The 20,420-nt window shown below is 45.7% G+C and overlaps 2 protein-coding genes and 1 long non-coding RNA gene across 6 annotated transcripts in view; 2 read left to right on the top strand and 1 right to left on the bottom strand.

Moving 5' to 3' along the window:
* Positions 1-3: 3 nt before the first annotated feature.
* LOC310667921 lies at positions 4-20,362 on the bottom strand. Of its 3 annotated transcripts, XR_014506417.1 has the most exons (6): positions 19,999-20,362; positions 17,783-17,894; positions 15,233-16,132; positions 12,627-12,686; positions 3,216-3,404; positions 4-2,623 (listed from the first exon to the last, which is right to left on the bottom strand). It is a non-coding gene; the product is annotated as an uncharacterized lncRNA (long non-coding RNA). The 3 variants fall into 3 exon arrangements; XR_014506416.1 differs by lacking the exon at positions 3,216-3,404 and having other exon boundaries at positions 15,226-16,132; XR_014506418.1 differs by lacking the exon at positions 3,216-3,404.
* AICDA (activation induced cytidine deaminase) lies at positions 5,446-15,348 on the top strand (the record flags this gene model as incomplete). Its single annotated transcript, XM_083420830.1, has 5 exons — positions 5,446-6,840; positions 12,551-12,698; positions 14,191-14,461; positions 14,926-15,041; positions 15,295-15,348. The coding sequence occupies exons 1-5, from the start codon at positions 6,833-6,835 to the stop codon at positions 15,346-15,348; spliced, it is 597 nt and encodes a 198-aa protein (XP_083276956.1). The 5' UTR covers positions 5,446-6,832.
* The window catches only part of PHC1 (polyhomeotic homolog 1), a 30,639-nt gene continuing 30,117 nt past the window's right edge, over positions 19,899-20,420 (top strand). The window contains exon 1 of one of the 2 annotated variants that reach the window (XM_083419617.1): positions 19,899-20,006. The gene's annotated coding sequence lies outside the window, so the exon portion shown is untranslated. The remainder of the gene's footprint in view (positions 20,007-20,420) is intronic. The other variant, XM_083419610.1, reaches the window with a different exon arrangement.

Below are 20,420 nucleotides of genomic sequence, written 5' to 3'. Positions count from 1 at the left end.
ATATATATATATATCAGCTGGATCTGCTAAACAACTCTACTTTCTTACCAGAAACAATAATGCAGTCGCACACGTCAGCCAACGTGGCAACCACAATGTGGAGCCACAGCCTAGACACAAGTCTTCCTCCCCAATGGCTGTATGTCACCCTTTCTTCCCAGTGACTTGTTCACACTTTGTATTAGTATATACTTTATCCACCTCAAGGGGCCTTTAAAGTATAAATGTGGGGTACACATTATTTAGAATAAACAGAATAAATGAACCTTAAATAGGTATTTGTCATTATAAGATAAACTGACTTCCTGTAGCTCTGTTATGGATTGCTGGGACCTATCCCTGACAAATTACTCTGTTCCTCCCAGTTCTTGTCCTTTGGTTGTGACAAGCACTTGCAAAGTATTTAGCAGATTGGAGTGTTTTTTCTTGCCTCCAGAGTGTTCTAATCTGCTCTTAATGGCCGCAGCTAGAGGAGAGTGTTGCTAATTGCACCCAAAATCTCAGTGGCTTGGATCAAGATTGTGGACCAACACCACCCCTGCCACACTCTCTGTGTTCTGAAACCAGCATTTTTTGTCTTGCACAAGGTTTATGCAGCAAAGTAAGCCTACCATCTTAAGGGGTTTCTGCCCTGATTGTGTGCCACAAGATAGCAGATCTGATCCATCCTAGGGTACAATAATCCACTGAGTTGTTCTCCTGCACAAGCCTCACCTAAATAATTGAGAACTGTAGAAGAGTTCTATAGTGTTAAATTCCAAAGGAGGAGATGTATGAGATCCATACAGAACTGCTTTACACTAAGTCAGATTTAGGGCCAGTCTACACTAAAGAGTTATTCCTGCTGCTTGAGATCCTTCATTTGTAATTGTCAGTGATAGGACTTAGGACCAGGGACCTTTGTTATGCAACAATGTGTACCTCTGATCTATGCCCCCCTACATGGGAATCTAAAAATCACACTGCTCTGCTTGCAAGTGAATGATTCTTCATGGAATCTTGATTGTTTCCCTTGCATTTCTCTTACACCAAATAGTGATGCAGCAATCTGCATCTGGGTGAGCACATGGTTTTAGCCATCTGCTGGTGATGATGAACAGGACTATTGCTGCTGCAGACAGCATCCTGCCCAAACCACATCCTCCTCACCACCTGTGCAGCAAGAACGTGTGACCTTCGGCTACTCCCGCTCGGCCAGCCTCAGTGGGTGAACCTCATCAAATGGCCCAACACGCTTATAGTGACTAATAAACACCACAATTTGAAAACACAAATCTCTGTGCTTGGGAGGGCTGAGAGGAAAGGAAGTGACTAGGGAGGCGGGGCAGCCCCCCTACATTTTTTTCTATCCCCCCTAATTTCCCCCACAAACAAATCAACAGGAAAATATTTGTTAGTCATGGATGCATTCTCAGAGACTGAGCAAGCCGTTATTCACCTGCAGCTTCTTCCAAGAAGCAGGAGAGGGAGGGAGAAAGCAAAAGCTACTGGGAGTCCGCTAAGTCTCACCAATGGCAACTTGAGCTCAGGGCTCAGGTTAACCCTTTCATGCATGCCAGTCAGTAATTTCATATTACAAGAGAAGTATCCAAGAATGGGAATCTTGCCCCATTCTTAGGAACACAGTGCACCTACGCACTCTCTTTCCCACCCTCTTTCTCCCTACTGAGCTATTCCTTGTTGATCAGAACAGGAAAGGAGCTCATTTCGCAGCTCAACAACTCATGGGTCACTTTAAACCAGGCAGGGCTTACCCTGCTCAATGCACAGTAGTAATGATGGCGGTAAGCCTTGGGCAGCGCTGACCCTACTACTTGGCAAAGTGAGGGAGCTGCCTCAGGTGGCAAATGCTGAAGGGTTGCTGGAAATGTTGGCGGACAGAGCTGTGTGTATCAGATGCTCTCCCTTACAAAAGCTTGCATGCAGCCTTCTGGTGTTATGGAGGATGCTGCTGAATCACCAGTGTTGAAGAAGGATTCAGCAGTTTCTGGTACGCGAAACTGGGAGGGGTCTCATCTTGTCCTTTGCTTCAGGCAGCAAAATGTTTTGGGCCAGCTCTGGCCTTGGGTAATGGCCCTTGGTATGAAAAACGGTCCCTGTTTGCAAGTGTTGTAAACAGGCTAAATTGAGTGGTGGGAACAGACTGAGATGTACCATGACTACAACAGGAGGATTCTGAAGCAGGTAATGAAAGGAAAGTGGGGATTGAACTATGTGTGGATTGAACTACCAAACACAAAATACATCTAGCGTTCAAGTGGCTCCTGCACAGAAATGTATGGATGTCGCTTTAAAGAACACAAAGGAAATGTGGAGGAAATAAGACCCCTGCTTTTGTAAAGGGCTTTGCACCAAATTTTATACATAGTCATACTAATGTATATTTTGTATCTCTGCCTGTTGCAGAGAGCACATTGCCCACCCCATCCTTTTGATTGCAAATTGTTTTAACTGATTTTAATGTATTTTTTTCTAAATACTTTTGGACTAGCTGGCTTGCTTGTTTTTATTCTGCTGGTGGTTTTGCCATGTCATTGTTTTAATTTGGGACATTATATACTTTCTCCTTCCTTTTCTTGGAAGTTGCAGGATTTGCTTTGGAGCCAAAACAGTGGGACTATAACTTTGAAAAAGAAAAAGGGGGAAAGTATAGATTTAGACTAGAGTACACAAAGTGATAATTAGCCGGCAAAGCAGAGGTTGCTACTACAGTTTCAGCTTTACATTTAGCAAGCGGAGAAAGTTCAGCAGTGAGGTTTTCACTTTAGGGGAAAAGGAAGTGGCTAAAGATTTTTTTTAATTTAAACCAACTGAAGCTGTCGGCGCGTAATTCAAATTGTGATTTCTGAGCAAGTAGGTGAGTGGAAAATAAACAGTTATTTATATCTTACAAGCAGATCACACCACTTCCTGTTGATTAAACAGACAATCTGCCCCTCCAAGTGCTTTGGCTGAAATGTATTTCTGTTCTGTGATTGATTTTTGGCCAGGTTACTGCTGACTGAATCTTCAGTGAGAATGGATGGGTCAAGGGATTTTTAAAGGCAATGCCCATCAAATGCAAGCTTTCCTAATGCAGCCCTGGTTCACACATGCATGTATATCACTTGATTTCTCTACATTTGATTAGCAACCATGTGTTTGTGTGAACACGCTTAATTGTCAAGCCCTGCATCTGAAGAAACATAAAGAAGTTATACATGAGGTATTCATACATTTAAGTTGTCCCTTGATGTTGCAGCTATCACATCCAAACGTGTGTCAATCAGTGGCAAAGTCAATCAATGGGCTCAAGATCATTTTGCTTGCCATTTTCTGGATCTTCTCCAGTTCTCCAGTATCATTTTTGAGATGTGTATTAGGGATGATATTCTTGAGAAACATCATCGTAAAAGCTTCAGTATCTAGGACCAAACAGCCGTGGTGAAGGGGTTAGGAGAGCCAGTGTGCTTTGTTAGCAAGTATGACGTACAAACTAATCTGATGTCACATCGTGTGTGCTTTTGAAAAAACAAATAAATTGATGCAAAGGTCCTTATAGTTAAAGCTATGGTTTCCCCAGTAGTGATGTATGGAAGTGAGAGCTGGGCCATAAAGAAGGCTGATCGCCGAAGAATTGATGCTTTTGAATTATGGTGCGGGAGGAGACTCTTGAGAGTCCCATGGACTGCAAGAAGATCAAACCTATCCATTCTTAAGGAAATCAGCCCTGAGTGCTCACTGGAGGGGCAGATCCTGAAGCTGAGGCTCCAATACTTTGGCCACCTCATGAGAAGAGAAGACTCACTGGAAAAGACCCTGATGTTGGGAAAGATGGAGGGCACAAGGAGAAGGGGACGGTAGAGGACGAGATGGTTGGACAGTGTTCTCGAAGCTACCAGCATGAGTTTGACCAAACTGCGGGAGGCAGTGGAAGACAGGAGTGCCTGGCGTGCTCTGGTCCATGGGGTCACGAAGAGTCGGACACAACTAAACGACTAAACAACAACAACATTTTTTTTGTCTTTCTCCACAGTTCCAGAAGAGGCTGTTGGCTCAGAGTTGCTAGATGTCACATAGAATCATATAACACTAGAGTTGGAAGGGATCCCAAGGATCATCTAGTCCAACCCCCTGCAATGCAGGAATCTAAACAAAAGCATCCATGGCAGGCATGTGAGTTAGGGTGCCACAGTAGCTAGGAGGCTGAGGCGACAACCAAGAAGTCCTTCTGCAGGAATCTGCCAGGCAACTTTGAGCAAGCCACTATCCCTTCTGCAATGTGACATTTCATTACACTTACCTATAGGATAGGACTGTTATGAGGGCACTTATTTCATGTGTATGAAGTTCTTTGAGCACTCCAGACCATATGTTTTTGTTGTGAAGATTATACAGTAATGCACAGTTAATGTGCAGAATAACTGGCTGCTGTGCACATTCGCCAGGCTTTGTGGAGACTGTGCACATAATCTGTTTGCATTTGTGCACAACGCCAGGCCAATATCATCTCCAGCAGGCCTGGGAAATGTGCTTATCCTGACTGTGTTTTGTATATTCTCAGGGCACTACTCAAGCCTCTGCTCAGTATGCATAGTCTCCATGGATCATGGCCTTGCTTTCTATCTCCAGTTCAGAAGTGTGCCATCTGAGCCCCCTCCCTTACCCCTGCCACCATCCCAGCTGCTGCTGGCCAGCTGCCTCATCCTACAGTTGTCCTGACCACCAGGTACCCTCCCCACTGATCAGTTGAGCTTTGGGAAGAAGAGGTGTTGTTGCTTAGTCATTTAGTCATGTCCGACTCTTCGTGACCCCATGGACCAGAGCACACCAGGCACTCCTGTCTTCCACTGCCTCCCGCAGTTTGGTCAAGCTCATGCTAGTAGCTTCAAGAACACTGTCCAGCCATCTCGTCATCTGTCATCCCCTTCTCCTTGTGCCCTCTATGTTTCCCAACATCAGAGTCTTTTCCAGGGAGTCTTCTCTTCTCATGAGGTGGCCAAAGTACTGGAGCCTCAGCTTCAGGATCTGTCCTTCCAGTGAGCACCCAGGGCTGATTTCCTTCAGAATGGATAGGTTTGATCTTCTTGCAGTCCATGGGACTCTCAAGAGTCTCCTCCAGCACCATAATTCAAAAGCATCAATTCTTCGGCAATCAGCATTCTTTATGGTCCAGCTTTAAGAAGAGGTAGGGCTCCAGTTAAAGATCAGCTTTTCCCTGCTGCAGTCCAGACTCCTTTGCACCAATCCCAGCTGTTCCCAGTGCCGTAGAATGGGTGCGGCAGAGGGGCATAAAATCCTGATGAGGTGCAACGAGGCCCGGGCCTTTGGAGCAGGGGCGCTTCCTCCTTCTCCTCATGGCCGGCAAAAGGATGCCTGCGTGCGCCACATCCCCCCGCCCCGGCTGGCCGAGAGGGAGTGCGAGGGTGCCGCTGCCCACTGAGGAGGGAAAGAGGAAGAGGAAGGCGGGAAAGCACTGCCAGAGCAATGTGCGTTGCACAGAGTGCCTCACTGCAAGGCCAGGAGGGCACAGCGACACAGCGGCGCTCCTGGCATCGCTTTTCTATACCTTTTCTCTGCTCCCAGGTTGGGGCTAATTTGCAAGAAGAGACTCCCTTGATTTGATGCTGGCTGGTGAAGGGACTGACAGCTGCCCAGTCCACAACATTTGCCCTGCCCTCAGGCACTGGCAACCCATGCTACACCACTGGCTGTTCCTTAGGCAGCTGAGCAGCAAGGGGTGGAGTCACAAGGAGAGAAAGAGAAAAAGGTAAAGGACCCCTGGACCCCTTAAGTCCAGCCTGCATAGCATTCATTGAAGTACAGTGGTACCTTGGGTTAAGCACTTAATTCGTTCTGGAGGTCTGTTCTTAACCTGAAACTGTTCTTAACCCGAGGTACCACTTGAGCTAATGGGGCCTCCCGCTGCCACCGCGTGATTTCTGTTCTCATCCTGAAGCAAAGTTCTTAACCCCAGGTACTATTTATGGGTTAGCGGAGTCTGTAACCTGAAGCGTCTGTAACCTGAGGTACCACAGTATAGCCCCTTTGCTAGAAAACCAACGGAGGAACTTGAGCGCTTGGGCACAAGAGAGCATTATGGAAAAATTGACTCACAATTTGAGACTGGCAGGAGGCAAGAGGCACGAAGAACAAAGGTGAGGGAGAATGGTGGTGCCTTGTTTCCTTTGCACGTTCTCCAGAAAACCAAAGGCCAGTTCCAAGAGGTAATACCAATTTGTGGCTCACTTAATAGGAACATGGAATCAAACAATTGTAGACTTGGAAGGGACCCCAGGGGTCATCGAGTCCAGCCCCCTGCAATTCAGGAATCACAACTAAAGCATCCGTTACGTGCTTTACAGATGTATACTGTTATTGGTTGCAGTGTATGTGTGGGAATGCAGGTTTTCATAATGTATTTTTTTGGAGGGGGGTCTGCAAGGAAATTTAAAGCACAAAAAAGGAAAAGAAAACCAGCTGAGCCGTGGGGCAACTGAAAGCAAAACCTAGGCGCACCAATTTCTTTTTTTTTGCTGGAACCAGTAACTATTTTTCTTACCTACCTACATTTTAATGTGATAATTGACAGATATATTTCTAAGGAGGGAGGAGGCTGAAGAAACTGGAGCCAATCAGAACCAAGCATCTTTTTTAGAATGGGGGCCCACAACTCCAGCGAACTGTGTAACTCCACCCTAGACAAAATGACTCCTAAGGGGAGTTGAGGGGGTTGGGAACACCCACCCAACGACACTTCTCATTTCTGTACCTCAGTCATAAGGCTATTCAGACGCACGGCGTAGCAGCTTGGTGACTCAAAGCGACTTCCCACATCAGCCCCAGCGCAGTCATGGACAGGTAAAGGGGCAGCTTTTGCCCCAGTGCATAATTGCTACATCACTGAATTCATTGAGTATGAACTTGCTCTGTGTTTTATTCTCTTTTCCCCATCTGACTCAGCTCTCCAGATGGCTTCTTCCCATATCTCTCAGTAACCAATATTCTGATGCTGTTGATTCTTTCTCTCTCTCTCTTGCTCACACACGTTTTATCATTATTGTTTTCTACCCATGTCCCCAGTAATTTTTCTGTTCTTTCTCTCTCTCTTTTTGCACATGGTTTGCTAAGACAATTTCCCCCCTTTAATTCAGTTTGTTCCATACACTCTTGAAAATAAGGGATATCATTATTATTTCTTCTTCTTGACTTTCATGTCTGTAGTATACAATAACAGAATCAAAAGAAACAGACCCCTGCCCCAAGAAGCTTACAATCAACAATGATGGGTACAACAGAGGGGAGGGCAATGAGTTTAGCAGAGAACAATTATATACAGTTTCACATACTTAGATTTTGGTTACAATGCCTTTTTGGGCAATTAAAATAATTAGACAAGTGGGATGAGATTTCTGTGTAACTCAAAAGCTTATGTTTCCCTGCATCAAAAAGTGTTGCTCCAATAAAGATTTCCAATACTTTGCATGTATGGGTGCTAACAGAACACCTGTCTAGCCTATAGATGAATGGATCTAATTGCAAATTTTCTGAATCTGCACTCATTCACATTAGCAAAGAGAAAGCATTATAATTAACAAATGCATCTTTTATTTTGGGATTAGCAAGAAAGCAGCTTTCTATAGATGAATGCATCTAATTGCAGTTTCCAGATGTGAATGACTCATATCTATGTGTCTATTTATCATAATATCTTTGTTTCAGATTTGGCTCACAATGGAGCTCCTTTTCAGCTGATAAAAATTAAAAACATAATGTATCATTTAAAAAGAAAAATGATTTTTCAAACGAATTCAAAACCAAGACCTGATAGGTCTTAAATTATAGGTCTTCCAGTCCTTCTTGTGAGTGTGCACTTGTCCTTAGATGCACAATTCAGAATTTCAGAATATGTAATATTTCTATTATTCATAAAATACTCCTCCTTCGTCACGGAGGATCATAATGTGTATCGAGTTGTATTGTAGCATAACTTATATTAACTTGTACTGAGTACCTCCTCCTCCTCTGTTTCATTTCTTTAAATCAGGTGCAAATGAAATAGCTACTTTAGGAGTATGTCCGCTGCAACCACAAAAAGTCTCTCATTTTGTGCCATCTGCTGCTGAAAATAGCGTGAGATACTATTTGAGTTTTCACCTCACTCTGCGATCTGCCTCTAGTTTCTCAGCTCCCTCTCTCTCTTACCTCGGTATTACCCCAGCAAAGGGTTGAACATTTCCCTGGGTTAATCTGGACAAATGGGAAAGCTAATAACTCATTAAAGAATTAGAAGACTTTATGAGATTCAGCTGGACAAAAATGTCTCATGACATGCCTTTCCCTACCCCTCTTGGGAGTTTGTGAACTCCCATTTCCAGAAGAGTGGAAACTTTGGGGCACATGACAGCCAAATATAAGCCCTTTCAAGTCCCCATTTATTAGAGTAAGTGACTAATACGCATGTGCTTAAGTCTCGCCCCTTGGATTCAGACGGGTGTGAAAGCGCTATTAACCTTGGCTGCCACATGTCCCTGGTTGCAATCTACTTCTATTGAGCTAGTGGGGCACTGTGGCAAGAGCATTGCTTGGGAATTGAAGGCCATGTTCAAATCTTTTCTTGGCAATGAGACTCACAGGGTGCACTTGGGCCGTTTATTATTTCTTCATCCTAACCTACCGTATTTTTCGCTCCATAAGACGCACCTGACCATAAAACGCACTTAGTCTTTAGAGGGGGAATGCAAGAAAAAAAAATATTCTTTAAAGGGAGTGCTGAGCAGAGCCTGTATGCATCCCAGGCTCTGCTCAGCTCTCCCTTTCACGAGCCGCGTGGAGCGTGTGTGCAGTGCTTGCAGGCTTTTCCCGGGGGAGGGAGAAGGGCAAGCTGTCACTGACGGGTTGCCTTTCTCCCTCCTCGGGGAAAAGCCCCCAAGAGACGAACACACGCTCCGCGCGGCTCTTTAAAGGGAGCACGGCTCTTGGGGGATTTTCCAAGAGGTGGGGGAAGGGACTGATGGGCTGCCCTTCTCCCTCCTCGGGGAAAAGCCCTGAAGAGCTGCACACATGCTCCACACGCTCTTTAAAGGGAGCGCTGAGCAGAGCCTCCCGCCTGCATTCGCTCCATAAGACGCGCACACATTTCCCCTTACTTCTTAGGAGGGGAAAAGTATATCTTATGGAGCGAAAAATACGGTACTTCACAGGGCTGCCATGATGCAAAAAAGGCTGGTGCTGATAAGACAGGATTATAGCTGCAATGAACTCTTGCCTCCCAAAGCCAGTCCCATTTTAACATGCAATCCGCTTTTGAACTGCTACACCAGGATTGGCTTTTCACATATAGCTATTTCTTGTTCTGGGACCAGATGTTTTTCAGCGGGACACTAGGACTTGGAAGCAGTCCAAGTTCTTCTGCATACTACCAGACTGAGAGATCCAAATTGTTTTTAGGATGTGCACATACATAATGGTTCGACAAACGTAATGGGTGTGCACGTATTTAAAAAAGAAACTGCACTCAGCAATTTTTCTTATTCTTAAGTGGGCGTCTGCTTTTCCTCTCTGGTGTGCACAATGCGTTTGCCACATGTTCAGCTATCAGCTTTCCACCTCTCCCCCCACCCTACAGGGGGACTCTCAGCCATTTTTATTTGTAAAGTACTTTACGCACATTTATTCAATTAAATGTACATTTGCCAGTACTTTAAAATGTTGGAAATCTGCCTAGAGAAGGGGAATGAAGGTTGGTTCATTTGATCATACAAATTGCAGCTTATCAGCGCTATGCACAGCCAATCTCTGTTGCAAATACACAGAAATTCCATCTTGAAGAGAAAATTGTATGTTGGGGGGGGGGAGGTGTGTGCTTTGACAATGGGGCCCACTATTCAAATGTTGCACATTATTATGCACCCTTACAGTGTTTACAAGTAAGAATTTCTCAGAACCTCAGTCCTTCAAAGGAATCCATCCCCCTGCATTTCTGCATGGGCAAATGTTCTGCCCATGCCTTCTGGTGCAAAGAAACAAGCCCAGAACAGTGACTCATACAGAAACACAACAGGAAGCCCCTTCTTAGGGTAGATATTTTCTTCTTTGCATCAGAAGTGACTAGATGATTCAATCACACTTGATGTAGCGAGCTTGATGTGCCTGAATCTAATGAAGGTTGTTTGGAAGAAGGCAAGGCCAGAATTAAAGTACAGTGGTACCTCGGGTTAAGTATTCAAATCGTTCCGGAGGTCTGTTCTTAACCTGAAACTGTTCTTAACCTGAAGCACCACTTTAGCTAATGGGGCTTCCCGCTGCTGCCGCACCGGCAGAGCACGATTTCTGTTCTCATCCTGAAGCAAAGTGCTTAACCTGAAGCACTATTTCTGGGTTAACAGAGTCTGTAACCTGAAGTGTATGTAACCTGAAGCGTATGTAACCCAAGGTACCACTGTACGTAGAGGTCTCCTAATGGCACATTAGCTGTTATGTCAGAGCACTCTAGTTGCTTTAGCCTGGAGCAGAGGCTCAAGAAGGAAAGTGATGGCACCAATGGAAGTCTGGATGAGCCCTGGAAATGGACAGAGCTGAGATGGATGGAGGGATGCAAAGAGGAGCCTTCTGCAAGTGAATGGTTCTAAGCTGTGTAAATGGCTGGGGAGAAATGGACAGGAGAAGCTGAAATGGACAGAGCAAAGGGGGGGGGGGAGGGATGCAATCCTGGAATATTTCAAAGTCTCTGCAACTTTTGATTTGAGCCCCATCCACTATGGGCCTGTGGCACCTGGCAGATTATTCCCAAGAAAATGTGGTCCATGACAGAAAATAAAGGTTACCCACTCCTGGCCTATAATCTGCTGGAAATTACAACTGCAGCAAATAATGGATATAAATTGGCACAGGTGCTGTTTCCTATGGCCCAAACATGTTGCTCCATATATGCAGAACAGCATCTTGGGAATATAAGGCCAGATTCAACTACCCGTTTCCATTGTGGACAGGGGTGGCGATGTGGTCTAAACCACTGAAACTTATGGGCATGCCGATCAGAAGATTGGTGGTTTGAATCTGCGCGACGGGGTGAGCTCCCGTTGTTCTGTCCCAGCTTCTGCCAACCTAGCAGTTTAAAAACACACCAGTGCAAGTAGATAAATAGGTACCACTGCGGTGGGAATGTAAACGGCATTTCCGTGCACTCTGGCACTCGTCGTGGTGTCCTGTTACACCAGAAGCGGTTTAGTCATGCTGGCCACATGACCCAGAAAGCTGTCTGCGTTCAAGCACCGGCTCCCTCAGCCCGAAGTGAGATGAGTGCCACACCCCATAGTCGCCTTTGACTGAACATAACCGTTTAGGAGTCCTTTACCTTTTACCTTACCTTACCCAGTTCCAGTAGTGGAAGCCAACACTTCTGCTGCTGCAACAGGGCTTTGCTCACAACTGCCCCCCCCCCCCAATACCTCTGGAGTGTTGGGAAACCCCTCAGAACAATGCACAGGCCTGGGGACGCAGGAAGAGGGGAGGTATTTGGAACATTCTCCTTAGTATGACGTTGACTCTCACCCATAGAACTGAAACCATCTGAAAGCACCTATAATCTCCTGCTTCATGGGCTTATGAAGTTGCCAATATGGCCAAGGTTGCTTGCCATGCTACAGTAAAAACTAGTTTGCTTTGAAGGTGAAGCCTCTCTGTTGGCATCGGGTCATTATATTGTGCTTGTATGAGCGCTCAAACTTATAAAGCCTGTGTTTCAGTCCACCCTCAGATCATCCATGCATGGAAACTAAAGTAGCTGGCTGAGCCCATACTGAGAGTGCAGAGAAAGGAGGTGATGGTGCGCTGGGATTATTTTTAACCCATTCGCTTCTGTTTTGCATTGCCTTTGGGGGTGTGAATGTTTCGCTTTGGTGAACACAGTTCTTCACACTCCTGCTCTCTACTTTGCACACTTGCTCCCACCCTGCTTTAGAGACATTATACAGTATAAAAAGAAGCCCGTGGCAGACATCATGGTATTTTATGTATTCCTATTCTTAAACTTAGTGGGGAATGACAGTGATAATAGCCTTTCACCCTTAGTCTACCTGAGAAGCTCAGCATGCAAAGAGGTTTCAGCATGGGTTTCACAAGCCACTCTTGAGTTCCTATACTAATAGTCTAGGAATTCTTACCGCTTTGTAAAAAGTGCCTGTGCAACTTTTCCAAAGCACATGAACCTGACCTTTGAAGAGTTTGTATGTAAACCACTGGTAACTTAACAAATGTGTGGCCTTTTTCCTATGCTGGGAGAACTGGGAAACCTTGGAAGGAACTTTTTAAAGGGCACACATTAAGGTTTTACAGCCTATATTACCACGCTTTACATTGCTTCAAATTTTGTGACTTTAAATCTCTGCTTGGGGTTCTCTCACCAAAGAGAACTTGGCCCAAACTTGAATCCTGGCATCCAAGAATTCTCATTTCTATATATTTTTTTCCTTAATCAATTGACTCCACTAAAGTTGCTCTCTGTTCAGATCACAGCTGTCCCCATTCGTACTTGAATACATTCAAATTCAAAGTCTGTTTCCCTCCGCAGTGTCCTTCTGAAACAAAAGAAATTCCTCTACAACTTCAAGAACTTGCGCTGGGCCAAAGGCCGTCACGAAACGTACCTTTGCTATGTGGTCAAACGGCGGAACAGTGCAACATCCTGCTCCCTGGACTTTGGATATCTGCGCAATAAGGTACAAAACACGAGTGAAGCTCATATCCATAAATACATCCTTCTGCACCAATGAGCAATGGAATGCTCAGCATCTTATCCATAATTTTAGCAATCCATTTCACTCCCAGATTAGAATCATTTCTCCTAGCGGTGCAATTGCCATTTCTGCATATTCCCACACTGGTTCAGTACGGCTGGATTTGGAGAGATCACATTGGATAGCCTGACAATATGATTTCTTCCTATGCCAATGTTGCCCAGCCTTCAAGAGGAGTGATTGTGGAATTAGCAATAACCATGTTGTGGCATCTCAGTTCCAACATGACTAGAGTGACATAGGAACTGATGACACGGAAACAGCAACGGCACCACTAGTGGAATACAAGATCTATAGCTAAGCCCCTCAGAAATCCATACAGCATTCTATTTGAACCAACGTATGGATTTGCCCCCGCCTAAGAGCAAGCACCTCCACTACCCATTCTTCCATTTCCCCTCCAATTATCCCTATACCTTCTAATGGCCAGATAATACAAATAGCAGAACCAAATGGCAAAACTTTACTTATGCACTTTGAGACAGATCTGGAGAGCGGCTTGCTTGCATGCTCCCCACAACCACCCTCCCTTCACATTGTAATCTGGGTCCTTTAGAAGTGCCTGCATGTAAAATAAAGACTTGAGGCTGGAGTACCATCAGGGTGAAGCTTGCATACTGATCCCCACTGGCTCCCCATGTGTTCATTTTACACACACACAGAACATCTGACAAGGCAGCCCTGTTTAGGGAAGTTTTAATGCTTGATATTTTATCACTTTATGATGATGATGATGATGTTGGGAGCCGCACAGAGTGGCAGAAACCCAGCCAGATGGGTGGGGTATAAATTATTATTATTATTATTATTATTATACAGTGGTACCTTGGTTTTCGAACGTCTGTTGATGAACATTTCGGTTTTCGAATGCTGTAAACCCGGAAGTAAATGCTTCGGTTTTCAAACACGCCTCGGAAGTCGAACATGCCACGTGGCTTCTGCATGCAATCAATCTGTGTTCAGATAATCTCAGGAGCTCCCTTGCAACCAATTTGCTTTTGTGACTGACTGTGCCTCGGTTTTTGAATGTTTCAGAACTCAAAACAGTCCTCCAGAATGCATCACGCTCGAAAACCGAGGTACCTCTATATGCATAAAGCTCATCTAATCTTCTCTTTGATGTGCTTTTTACTTGTGTACTTTTAAGTTTCTGGGCAGGGTTTCTGGAAGGTATCATTCAAATACACAGGCAAAATGGTATCCTTGAGGGAAATTGTTTGTTTCTGCTAATTGTACGAACTAGTCCAAGACTAACCAACTCAGTCCTGGAAACAGGAACCTTCAGTAATGTCTTATGTTCTCTCACACCTTCACTTCTTGTGCCTCAGCACAAATGCTTTGTTTGACCATTCATTGTTTATTGGTATTATCTTGATCCTGCCTCACCCCCAATCCTTCTGTGTTGCTACTTCAGTCGGGTTGCCACGTTGAAGTTCTCTTCCTGCGTTACATCGCCACCTGGGACCTGGACCCAAGGCACTGCTATCGGATCACTTGGTTCACCTCATGGAGTCCGTGCTATGACTGCGCCCGGCATGTGGCCGACTTCTTGTATGCCTACCCTAACCTAACCCTGCGCATCTTTGCTGCCCGCCTGTACTTCTGTGAGGAACGGAATGCCGAACCTGAGGGGCTGCGTCGCCTCCACCGGGCAGGAGCTCAGATTGCCATCATGACCTTCAAAGGTGAAACAGGGTGGAGGGATGGGTTTAGGTTAAGGTAAACGGACCCCTGGCTGTTAGGTCCAGTCGCAGACGACTCTAGGGTTGCGGTGCTCATCTCACTTTACTGGCCGAGGGAGCCGGCGTACAGCTTCCGGGTCATGTGGCCAGCATGACTAAGCCGCTTCTGGCGCAACCAGAGCAGCGCACAGAAACGCCGTTTACCTTCCTGCCGAAGCGGTACCTATTTATCTACTTGCACTTTGACATGCTTTCGAACTGCTAGGTTGGCAGGAGCAGGGACCGAGCAACGGGAGCTTACCCCGTTGCGGGGATTCAAACCAACCTTCTGATTGGCAAGTCCTAGGCTCTGTGGTTTAGACCACAGTGCCACCCGCATCCCATTAGGGATGGGTTTAGGAGGTGGCATAAGATCTGGAGGGGAAGTTAAGCAATGGAAGATGAACACCACGTCTCTCTTTTGTCAGATTACTTTTACTGCTGGAACACCTTTGTAGAGAACCGCAAGAAGACCTTCAAAGCTTGGGAAGGGCTTCATGAAAATTCTGTGCGTCTGACCAGAAGGCTCCGCCGTATCCTTTTGGTGAGAAGTATTTCCCTCTGAACGAGGTTTTCTACCCCTTTTCTTGTACCTCTTCCCCCTCCTTCCTTGCTGCCCTTGTTTTTCTCACCTGCCATTCTCTGCTTCCTTTAACTTGATTTTTCAGGATCACTAGCCTCCATCTTTTTTCTGCCCTTATCTTTTCTTCATTCCTCATCAGCTTTACCTCTAACCTTTTGTTCTCCTTCTTCTTGTGCCTCCTGCAAACCTGACCATTCTCTTCTTTCTTTCACAGCCACTTTATGAGGTTGATGACTTGCGAGATGCCTTCCGAATCCTTGGACTCTGAAATGCTAAGGTAGTGGGCAATGGGGAGGGGAAATGGCATTTCAGCCACATTCCAGGAAGAATAGTCTTGAAATATTCAACTCCATGTCCCAGTTTTCCCTTCTCTGCTGTCATGAACACCTGCATCCTGAGAAAATGTTGGAATAAATGAGGAAGACATTCTGAGGCTACCTTCATGTGCACACTGGGGCTGTGCTCTGTTCTTTGTTGGGAGAAGCCAGAGATAGGCTTTCCAAGCCACAAGACCCTATTGATCGTTGCTTTTACTGGGGACAACTAGACAAATGAACATCTTACAGAGACGGCACTTAGAGCTCGAGAGGCTTTAGCCAAACCACTTAGCAACTTCATCAATTTGGAGTTCAAAACCTTAGACCCAGCTTAAATTGTCGAAATGTTCAGCATCTACAGAAAGCACTAACGTCATTTGGAACAAAAGATAAAATATGAACCATAATGCCTCATACTCAGCAGCACACAGAACCTGTTAAGCATCTTGCCACACATGTTTTCAGCAGACAGACACACTGGCACAGAATGGACTTGGAAACTATGATGCGGTCATTATACCCCACAAGCACTGTGTTGATATGTGATCAATTCATTATGAGGATAAGTGATATGTAAATGTATTTAGTATTTAACAATATTTGATCAATTGCCTGCTATGGTATTACTATTTAAGAATTGATTTTGCTTATCTGTAGTTTAAAGAAGATTGATTCTTCTTTTCTTCAGTATATCATTACTGCAGATCCAGAGAAGGAAGTCCAGAATCTTGGCAACTGTGACATTTATTTGCTAAGCATTAATTCCTTTCAATGTAGCAGAGTAGCATGCTTAATCATGGATGTAAATAAAGACATTTTTATGTACACAGACCAGCCTTTTTTGCTATGGTAATTGTGTAAGGGGACGCGGGTGGCGCTGTGGGTAAAACCTCAGCGCCTAGGGCTTGCCGATCGTATGGTCGGCGGTTCGAATCCCTGCGGCGGGGTGAGCTCCCGTCGTTCGGTCCCAGCTCCTGCCCACCTAGCAGTTCGAAAGCACTCTTAAGTGCAAGTAGATAAATAGGGACCGCTTTATAGCGGGAAGGTAAACGGCGTTTCCGTGTGCTGCGCTGGTGCTGGCTCGCCAGAGCAGCTTCGTCACGCTGGCCACGTGACCCGGAAGTGTCTTCGGACAGCGCTGGCCCCCGGCCTCTTAAGTGAGATGGGCGCACAACCCTAGAGTCTGGCAAGACTGGCCCGTACGGGCAGGGGTACCTTTAATTGTGTAAGAGAACAGGACAAAAGTTAAAATATTGGAACAAAATCTAGAGCTTACGAGAGAGCAATCTTTAGCTCCTGGAAAGGGTTTTCAGGAGCTGTTGGATTCTCTGCATCTCCCTCTCCACGCAGGTCCACCACCAGAGATGCTTCAGTGTGGCAGTGAAGCTATTTTGAGGACAGAAACATGCTCTGTGGTGGTGGCCAAAAAAGGTGTTCCAAAAAGAGGTGGGGGAGAGGTTATTGATCAAGTGACAGCTGGTGACTTAGGGACCTGCTGGTGGCTGCTTTGGGGCCAAAGAAGTCCTGCTTCCTCACCATCCTCTTCCCTTGAAGCAGTAGTCACCGAAGCACTGAAGTTGTATAAATGCTTTTTTAAAAAATTGTCAACAGCATGAATGAGCGGTAACTTAATCTGTTATACTATAAGCACCTACCTGTAAGTACCTACTTCTGAATAGACCCGTATGTAGGATTGCACTGTGAGATAGATGAAAACACACATATCAAAAGCAAACCACGAGAATGAAGTTTGCCCTCTCCTTCAACTTGAAATAGAGTCTATATGTTGCAAAAAAAGAATAAGAGTCACTTATGGAACCTTAAAGACTATTAATTTGCAGAATCTTAGATTAACATATAACTCCCACATGCCTTTCCATAAGGATGAAGGAAGACCTTATAATACTGCAATCCTACAAAAGCCTCGTTGAATCCAGTAGGGCGACAGCAGGCGGGAAAAATGTATTTAGTCATTGATTTTAGTAGAAGATATATTTGACACCCCCCCCCTTGAAGCAGATCCTATTGATCCATTGACAAGTATCCAATTTCTTCCCTCCCACACATTGGTTGGGGTCAATACATCTGAATCCTAACCCATCTCTTCCCCTGTACTATTATTTGCCAAGTTTTTATATGCAACAACAAATGCCTCATAATATCCTTTTACAACTGCCTGCAAATGTTGAGATATGCCATCCTGCCCACAAGGCTACAGAAATATAAAATTGGTGGCTATATAAATTCTATTAATATTAAATTTAAAGCAATACAGCAGCACTGAGCAGCTAGAACTGAACAGAAATGGGTACATAACAAGCAGAAATTTAGCATAATGTGAACCCTCCCACAACAAGAGTAAGACTACAATCCTATACACATTACCTGAGAGTTAGCCTCCGTGAACATAGGACCTCGCTGAGTAAGCATGCATTGGACTGGGCTATTGGGAAGTTTGACCTGATCAATTTTTCCTGAAGGCACAAGAGCTGTGATTCTGGGGGAGGGGGAGAAAAGAGGGAGGCAAAGGGGAAGCCAAATGAGTTAAGACTTCATTACTAGGAACTCTGCAGCAAAAGCCAGAATTCATTCATTCCTGCCAAACGCGGAGAGGGGACTCAAACCATAATCCTCCAACAGATGGCAGTGCATTTGATTTGACCTAAACAGGGGGCCATCCCAAACACAAAATAGGAAAGTATTTATTAGAGAAAGTGACTCGCACTGTATCTCACCCATCAACTACAAAAAGATAAGCAGAAAATTAAGATCCAAACACCTGCGTAAATAAAAAGGTTTTTTTACCTGGTGCCTAAAGCCAGATAGTGATTGCACCAGGCATGCCTCCCCCTGGGGATAGCATTCCATAAATGGGGAGCCAACACTGAAAAGGTCTCTTTCTGTGCCACTATCCTCTACATCTCCCGTGGAGGCAGTGTGGGGAACAGGGCCTCAGGTGAAAAATGCAGAGGCCCCGTTTGTTGTGTTTGGTTTGATGCTGCGTTTTTAAAAAATGCCTCATTTTCTACAGATTATTTTTATGTGCACCATCTAGAAATGCAAAGAATTACCGTATTTTTCGCCCTATAGGACGCACCGTCCCATAAGGCGCACCTAGTTTTTTTGGGGGGAAATAAAGGAAAAAAATTATTTCCTCCCCAGGCGCGGGGTTGGGGAAGCCCGAGCTTCCCCCGACCCCAGCCCCCAAACAGGCAGCTCTCTGCAAGCCGTGGGAGCCCAGTGCTGGCTCCCGCTGCTTGCGGAGAGGTCCGCGAAGCCTGGACGCGCTGAGCTCAGCGCGCGCAGGCTTCAGCATGCAGGCAACTCTCCGCCAGCAGCGGGAGCGCTCCCGCTGCTTGCGGAGAGGTCCGCGAAGCCTGCATTCGCCCCATAGGACGCACACACATTTCCCCTTCATTTTTGGAGGGGAAAAAGTGCGTCCTATAGGGCAAAAAATACGGTAAGCAGCACAGAAATGCTGTAAATAGAAAGAAACAGTAAATAGGTGTGCGACTATGGACATAGCAAGCTCCTACAAAGTTTACAGCAAACTATGACAAGTTCTTAAAGAAATGGGAGTGCCTGATCACCTCATCTATCTCCTGAGAAATCTCTATGTGAGACAAGAAGCTACAGTTAGAACTGGATATGGAACAACTGATTGGTTCAAAATTGGGAAAGGAGTACAACAAGGCTGTATATTGTCTCCCTGCTTATTTAACTTATATGCAGAATTCATCATGCGAAAGGCTGGGCTGGATGAATCCCAAGCCGGAATTAAGATTGCCGGAAGAAATATCAACAACCTCAGATATGCAGATGATACAACCTTGATGGCAGAAAGTGAGGAGGAATTAAAGAACTTTTTAATGAGGGTGAAAGAGGAGAGCGCAAAATATGGTCTGAAGCTCAACATCAAAAAAACAAAGATCATGCCCACTGGTCCTATCACCTCCTGGCAAACAGAAGGGGAAGAAATGGAGGCAGTGAGAGATTTTACTTTCTTGGGCTCCATGATCACTGCAGATGGTGACAGCAGTCACAAAATTAAAAGACGCCTGCTTCTTGGGAGAAAAGCAATGACAAATCTAGACAGCATCTTAAAAAGCAGAGACATCACCTTGCCGACAAAGATCTGTATAGTTAAAGCTATGGTTTTCTCAGTAGTGATGTATGGAAGTGAGAGCCGGACCATACAGAAGGCTGATTGCCAAAGAATTGATGCTTTTGAATTATGGTGCTGGAGGAGACTCTTGAGAGTCCCATGGACTGCAAGAAGACCAAACCTCTCTATTCTTAAGGAAATCAGCCCTGAGTGCTCAGTGGAAGGACAGATCCTGAAGCTGAGGCTCCAAGTCTTTGGCCACCTCATGAGAAGAGAAGACTCCCTGGAAAAGACCCTGATGTTGGGAAAGATGGAGGGCACAAGGAGAAGGGGACGACAGAGGACGAGATGGTTGGATAGTGTTCTCGAAGCTGCCAGCATGAGTTTGACCAAACTGCGGGAGGCAGTGGAAGACAGGAGTGCCTGGCCTGCTCTGGTCCAGGGGGTCAGAGTCGGACACGACTAAACAACAAACAAACAAAGCTTGCACACACACCGGTCCAGGTAAGGCTGCGCCAGTCTTATTATTATTATTTATTTAAATCACGGGCTATTTCGAGCGCCGCGCAACAGGCCCAAAGGTTCAACTTTCCCCCTCGAGCTTCACCGGCTGAATTCATTCCTGCGTGCGCTTGGCGTGAACACTGCAAGGGAATCGCGAGCGATGCATCGGCCTCGAGTCCGCGGTGCCCCGCTAGATGCGGCGGGATCTACCGCTCGCCGGGCCGAGCTAAGACAAGCCGCACCGGCCCAGGCGGCAAAGCACTGTTACTACCAGAGGGCCGGCTCGGCCCCCTAAAGCAGGCGAGGGCGGGGCTCGCTAGGCCCCTCTAGGCCCTATTTCCCGTCCCCATGGCAACCGCAAAACCTGCGCGGGGCGGAGTCGGAGGCAGGGCGGTCACGTGGCCCGGAAAAGCG

This window comes from Podarcis tiliguerta, assembly GCF_965153285.1.
Source record: "Podarcis tiliguerta genome assembly, chromosome: 17".
Taxonomy (NCBI): domain Eukaryota; kingdom Metazoa; phylum Chordata; class Lepidosauria; order Squamata; family Lacertidae; genus Podarcis; species Podarcis tiliguerta.
This window is presented reverse-complemented; position numbering and strand designations above follow the sequence as displayed.